Source organism: Gadus morhua, chromosome 18, assembly GCF_902167405.1.
Source record: "Gadus morhua chromosome 18, gadMor3.0, whole genome shotgun sequence".
In the NCBI taxonomy this organism is placed as follows: Eukaryota; Metazoa; Chordata; class Actinopteri; order Gadiformes; family Gadidae; genus Gadus; species Gadus morhua.
Window position 1 is genome coordinate 21,018,858 of NC_044065.1, and position 7,034 is coordinate 21,025,891.

Genomic DNA, 7,034 nt, shown 5'->3' on the forward strand with positions numbered 1-7,034 from the left:
CAACGGCAACACCATCGGTGAGGATTCAATAATTAACCGAACAGAAACTCCGGGTGTTGACGCGCGGTCGTTGGCTGATTGAGGTTACATGAGCTCTGCGAACCAACGTGTTTGATGGTTGGTTTTGGGGCGGGAAAAGGGGTTAAGTTAAGAAGAAACTCAGACATCCAACAATCACACCGACTTCCAACGCTTCCTTATTTATTCGAAAATATGAATAATATCGTAAAACAAATAGAAGGCTTGATCTGAATTTAGGCTAATTCTTGGTTAAATATTTAAATCAATTACAAATATTTTGTCAATCCTCAATCAAAAACATGAAAAACTGATTTGATCAAAGGTTTGTTCATAAAGCAATCTCACAATACAAGAGGTGAGAATAATTAATTTATTCTACTATTCCTTTTAATATTAAATGTTAATAATAATACAAAGAATAATAATAATACATATAGCCTAATAATTATAATAATTAATGTTATTATAATTTTTTAATTTCTTTTTATTAGGGGTTTGACTATTCCTGTTATTATCAAACTTATTATTATTCTAATTGTTATTATTGATATAATGGTTGCTACAATATTTAAAGAGGACAGCGTTGGAAAGCTTCAGCATGTCTATAATGTTGTAGCCTAAATCTGACCGAAATAAAGAATTATTAGCCAACCGCTAAATAGATGGATCTATTCCTATTTATTCCGTTCCTAAACATTCCTAGGTGTTGACTGCTCATCCTCTCGTCTTAACAAAAATTACGCACTGAAATGGCCTGAAATCCTTGTTTTGTTTAATACTTTTATTGATTATAAAATATGATCGTATCGTTTTGTTTTTTTTTTACAAAATAAACAACACAACGCACACACACACACACACACACACACACACACACACACACACACACACACACACACACACACACACACACACACACACACACACACACACACACACACACACACACACACACATAGGCCTGCACACACCTCGTCCGATGTCGCTGCCAAATAAGTCACAGCCGAGACAACTTTAGGTCTAGGGCGAAAGAAACTTATTCTAATTGTGATGAAGAAATCAAATTTCATGATTTAACGTCCCAGTGCGTCTGTTGGACCAGATGTTGTCTCCGGTGAATATCGACTCTCCCGTTCAAACCATAGAAACAATTCAATCATATTTCATATGAAGTCAATGCGGAACACGGGCCATGCGAGATACATTCCCACCGAGCCAGGGGGCTTCAGCAGGCCTTGGTTTATATTTTATTTTTCAGGCCAATTGTGGAGCAACTCATTATTTAGAGTATGTTTCTCTGAATAAAAGAAGCAAGGAAAGTCTTCAGCTCGGTCCTGAGAGAGTAATCCTGTCCGCCCGCTCTCAGCGGGGAGGGTTTGACTGGAAGTGATCCTCTTCGTGGTCTTCAATGTCCAGCTCCAGATCGGTCTCGTGGGAAATGTCTGAGTCCGAGTCTCGGTGTGACAGCGGCGAGGCGGCCGAGCGGGGCCCGCGGCCCTGGGGGCTCCCCGGGACCGCCCCGCAAACACTCGAGGCAACGGTTGCATCAGGGCCTTTAGGTCTCCCGGGACCCTCGTCTTCCGCGTCCCTCTTAGCCGCCAGCGGGTTCTCCTGTTGGACCAAAGTAGATAGAATTACTGAGTGTAATGGCCATGTAGTGATGGTACTTTTTTGGTATTCTCTGGGGTATATTTTTCTTACACATATTTATTTTTGTTTTATCTTAGGTACAAACAATTCCATTCGGGATTAGCGGGCCGATCATAAATGCCGTTGATGTGTGATACTTGATGATAAATACACAGGCCTAGCATGTGAATGAACCGTGTTTAAATGACCTGTTTTTCGTTTACCTGCTTGAGTCTCCGCCACTTCGCTCTTCGGTTTTGGAACCACGTTTTAACCTGATACACATACCACATATTAGAAATAATTAAATAATTAAATAACAATGGATGATATTATTACTTCTGGTGAGCACAGTTCAACATACATTGTGTAACAAATGTCCTCTCTGAATTATTAAAGACACCACTAATGTGTGGTTACCTGTCTCTCGCTGAGCTGCAGCATCTTGGCCAGCCGCTTCCTCTCCGGGGGTGACAGGTACTTCTGGGTCTCGAACTTCTTCTCCAGCTCGATGGTCTGGTCGTTGGAGAAGCGGACCTGGCCGCCTTTCCTCTTGTGCAGGGGCCGCTGGATGAACGGGGGCCAGAGCAGTGGCTTCCCTGTGGAGGGACCACACATACGATTTAAACTATAAAACTATACCATACGATAATTAAATAATAAAATAAATTATAAAAATGAATAAACATGACTCAATGCTAGAGGCCGAGGTTGCATGCGCGCTTTTAGGGAAGAAGGTCGTGACAGAGAAACTATGGCCAAATATCCGCTCATGTGCTTCCTGCTGTGCGGTGAGATTACACCGCTGGCCTTGGTCTAAACACACAGAGCAGTAGGCCTAGCCTATAGGAACACTGTGATCAGGACATGCGTTATTATTAATAAGGTTCGTTTGTCCCATTACATCAGCTGCACAACTGTCACATCAGTCTCCATACGACTTTAAACACTAAGATAAGACTTTAAACACTGAGCCTATTCATGGAGATTCATGAAGAGCAAAACCACGAGATGCATGATCCACCAAACAAGGCGCCTGCCTTTAAAGCCCAATAACTCTGGAATTAAATATCTCTCCCATATTAATTACTAATAAACCATCATCAACCATGTCAACACGAACCCCCCGGAATGCTGAGCTCTGCTTTATTCCAACGGTCCTCTTCGGGGGGGGGGGGGGGGGGGGGGGGGGGGGGGGGGGGGGGGGGGGGGGGGGCGGGCGGGGGTAGAGGAAGTGCAGCAGTATGTGTGTGAGCGGAGCGGCTATCAGAGGCCGAGTGTTTCCTGAATAAGGCAGTATTGAGGATGTCGATAAAACAATCAGCGGCGTGCAGCGGCCTCCACCAGGAAACGTCTGGCCCGGGGGGAGAGGGGGAGGCCGGGGGAGACAGGAACCCACTCAACAGCTCCTGGAAGCAGATTTACCCTGCTATCGAGCCCCTCACTGCTTCCGGTATGAACGGAACGGACTTGGCTTGTGCAGAGAGAGAGAGAGAGAGAGAGAGAGAGAGAGAGAGAGAGAGAGAGAGAGAGAGAGAGAGAGAGAGAGAGAGAGAGAGAGAGAGAGAGAGAGAGAGAGAGAGAGAGAGAGAGAGAGAGAGAGAGAGAGAGAGAGAGAGAGAGAGAGAGAGAGAGAGAGAGAGAGAGAGAGAGAGAGAGAGAGAGAGAGAGAGAGAGAGAGAGAGAGAGAGAGAGAGAGAGAGAGAGAGAGAGAGAGAGAGAGAGAGAGAGAGAGAGAGAGAGAGGTGGGGGAGGGAGAGAAAGAGGGATAGAGAGAGAGGGAGAGAGAGAGAGAGAGAGAGAGAGAGAGAGAGAGAGAGAGAGAGAGAGAGAGAGAGAGAGAGCGAGAGAGAGAGAGAGAGAGAGAGAAAGAGAGAGAGAGAGAGAGAGAGAGAGAGAGAGAGAGAGAGAGAGAGAGAGAGAGAGAGAGAGAGAGAGAGAGACGGTTCGGTAGGCACACGTGCACACCAACTGCCGCGCGTCCCCTGACGGGCCCTACTGAGGAACCCTGATAGAGACAATACAGCGGTGGAATAACAAGTGATTGAGTGTGTTTTAGTTTCTACTCTGCGAGAGGACTTGCTCCTCAGATGTTTCTGAACAATGGACAGGAAAGAGTCGGGCAGCTGGATGGAGGCTGCGTTATCCTGTCCAGTATAGCATTCAAACTTTGTAGAGCAGCCTTGTTTTTGGTTTACTTACTCACTCAATAAACCACCCTACGCGCAAACACACACACACACACACACACACACACACACACACACACACACACACACACACACACACACACACACACACACACACACACACACACACACACACACACACACACACACACACACACACACGTACACAAACAAGTTAGATGCTGTAGGTTGTAATTTAGATCACATTCTAATGTTCTGCTGGTCTAAGTTCAGGTCTTCACCGAACCAAAAAAAATAACGTTTATCAGTGAACAGGAGAAGTCAAGGGTTGGTTTGACCTCAGACCACAGCTCCACAGGTCACACAATACTACCAGTGAACACACTATGTTGGTTTACTTGGCTGTCAAAGCCCAGAAGTTCCCAAAGTGTGCTCCGGTGCTAATGATGTCTAGAGTGTTGGTTCATATAGAAAATACAAGAAGATGTGAACGCATAATAAAACATAAACACTGTCAAAGGACCCCTCGCTGTTCCCGGCTCCCCTGAACGCTTCCCCTCCACTCACCCATGGGGTCGTGCCGGAACAGCGCGTGGGCATAGTCCCCCATGGAGCGGCTGTGCGGGTGCGCGTGGAACGGGTAGATGGAGGCGTAAGACGCGTTGAGCGCCGCCGCAGTGTGGTGCTGGAAGGCATGGTGGTGGAGAGGGGTCGGCTCGTAGATCGGCGTGCGGTAGGCCGTGATCAAACTGGTGAAGGACGAGTTGGGGGACGGGAGGGTCGGCGTGGGCACGAGGAGCGGGGCCGTGGAGGAAGAGCCCGGCGCCGACGCGGAATGAGAGGCGGCGGGCGGCGCGCCGCTCCGGCCAAGGATGTCCTCGATGTAGAAAGGCGTCGGCGGCGTCAGGTGGACAGGTGTCGGCGCGTAAAGAGGCGCGCTCATGGTGGTGGACGTTGAATGATGGAACTGCATGAGGAGAGCCGTCAACCTCCGCTGTCATGAACCGCGAATCCTCCGCCGCCCGACAGCGCTCCAGCAAGTACCGAGGAGCGCCTGGACTAAAACTCTGGTGGTCCTACTGCGTCCCACAACGGGCTAGTGGCCTGCACTCGGACATCTGGGACCTTCTCCTCCTTCGAGTTCCCAATGCGCGTGGATTCCCCTCAGGTGTCCCGGTCGGTCTGTCCCCAGTTTGGTCGGTCGGTTCCCTGTGTTGTCGGTCTGTCCCCAGTGTGGTCGATCTGTCCCCGGAGCTGTCGGTCTGTTCCCGGTGCCTCCAGGTCGCGCTAGTTTCCAGACTTTGAAGTTATGTGTCAGAAGCCAACTGTTGCGCTTGCTGCTTCTCCTCCTTTCTTTACGCGCAGGGACTGCAGCTTCCTGCAGGGGGCCAGTGGCCGCCTGTGATTGGCTCGTCGCAGTTCGACAGGGGGACAGATTGTCGCGAGGGAAGAACCTAAACATATTCATTTGATAGTGTTAACTGAAACCACCGACGCTCGTTCGTCGCGTTATTAAAACTAATAATGACGACGCGGTGGAGGGAGGGGGGCGGAGGGATGACGTCACCGATGAGATCCACCTCACGGGGATTGATTTGTCCATAGGGGGTCGAGGAGGGTGATTATCAATTTAACCAAACATAACTTAAATCACGGTTCTTAAATAGCCATTGCCTTTTGTCTCGTATTCATTCGATGTATAACCTCGCACTTTCATCTCATCTCGGGGTGATCAGGAGATAGTCTTTTATTAAGAAAGCATTAAATAATCTGACATGACTTTCTCTATCGAATCCACACCAGAAAAACAAATGGATCATAATAAACAATACTACTAATTTCCTGTTTTTAGGCAAAAAGCAAACATGTTTATTAACCATGTGTGGATCAAAAGCCTTAATGTTATATCCAGATATCAGCTTTAGTATAGGCCTAAGTCATTATCTGGGCTCATACGGTAGCCGGCCGGGGTGATTAACTCATCATTTGAATGTTTGATGTTTGCTGGGGGGTGGATACCCTCGCTATCTGCCCGGTTATCAGACAGCCGATGAACGTGAGTCACTTTAATAGCTCACCTAATAGATCTGTATTCCCTGCGGAGCGTTTCCCCAAACCGGTTAAACAGTAACTCAACTTCTCTCTCTCTAAAGTCGTCCAGCGTGGGTCACTGCCCGCTCCTATTTCATCAGACCCTGATAGGCCCATGGCAGACCCTTGATAGGGGACCCATACATCCATCCCATTCAATGCCACATTTCGATCTGCAGCGCGTCTTGGAGAACTTTCTAACGGCTATAGTTCAGATAAATGGAGCGCAGAGTCAACAGGGCAGGAGCCGCCTGGCGACACATCCCCACACATGAAAGAGAAGCTTCACAGCTAATATTTAGACTGGGGCAATCATTGCAGGCCATTGATCGGCCAGCAGCAACCCCGTCCAGAGCTGGTGATAACTGGGCAGAGGACCGCTTATCAACTCTCTTTGTTCAGACATCTTCCTCCTTTACCTGGCGCCGACAATATCTCACATGTCCTCATCAATTCACAACAATGTAAAATCAGGTAGAGTGGCAATATTTGTCCAAATATATTGATGCCATTTATTTTCATATGTATATATATATATATATATATATATATATATATAGGTGCTATTTGCTTTCATATATATATTTGTATAAATTCAAAAGCAATAGGTTGGTAAGCCCAGTCCTAGTTCTAATAACTTTAGCCATCATATCACAGCCCATGGTAATGCTCCTATAGGCCTAGTTGTAGGTTTCAAACAAAGGTTTCAAACATAATAACATGTAATAATGCAATAAGAACATACACGCAATAATAATATAATTACAAATCTTCTGATTGCTTTGAAACAAAAGCAAAGCAAAGGTGGATATGAGTGAAAAACACAGCACACCTTACACCATTTTCTAGAAAGTCGTTGCTATATGGCTGTAGCAATAGAACATTTTTGAAGAACAGATTATCTTTAAGATGCTAATTTGCCACTAATTAAATTGAGTGTAAATGCAACAATAAGCGGCTGATTAGCGCCCCCTATTGGATCGATTGCAGGGCAGTATCTTAATTATGATCTGGACCCCTGGTGCTTCATCCTCATGGAGAGACAATACTGCCGCCACATAATATCTGCTCACCGTTTGACAGTTGGCAAAGCACCAACTTTTTGATATTCATCCATATGTCCCAAATTAATGAAATATATTT

At 46.6% G+C, this 7,034-nt stretch overlaps 1 protein-coding gene across 1 annotated transcript; it reads right to left on the reverse strand.

Annotated features, from left to right (window-relative positions):
- Positions 1-776: 776 nt before the first annotated feature.
- On the reverse strand, positions 777-5,247 carry hhex (hematopoietically expressed homeobox). The gene is made up of 4 exons (XM_030340648.1): positions 4,368-5,247; positions 2,071-2,249; positions 1,875-1,925; positions 777-1,632 (listed from the first exon to the last, which is right to left on the reverse strand). The coding sequence occupies exons 1-4, from the start codon at positions 4,771-4,773 to the stop codon at positions 1,384-1,386; spliced, it is 885 nt and encodes a 294-aa protein (XP_030196508.1). The 5' UTR covers positions 4,774-5,247; the 3' UTR covers positions 777-1,383.
- Positions 5,248-7,034: the final 1,787 nt, after the last annotated feature.

What these genes read in the sequence shown, in the direction of transcription:
- hhex (XM_030340648.1), bottom strand. Translation starts at nt 4,773, where the DNA reads ATGCAGTTCCATCATTCAACGTCCACCACCATGAGCGCGCCTCTTTAC. An exon ending in GTTCCGGCACGACCCCATGG is followed by an intron (nt 2,250 to 4,367) that starts GTGAGTGGAGGG and finishes GTCCCTCCACAG; the next exon opens with GGAAGCCACTGCTCTGGCCC. An exon ending in TGCAGCTCAGCGAGAGACAG is followed by an intron (nt 1,926 to 2,070) that starts GTAACCACACAT and finishes TATGTGTATCAG; the next exon opens with GTTAAAACGTGGTTCCAAAA.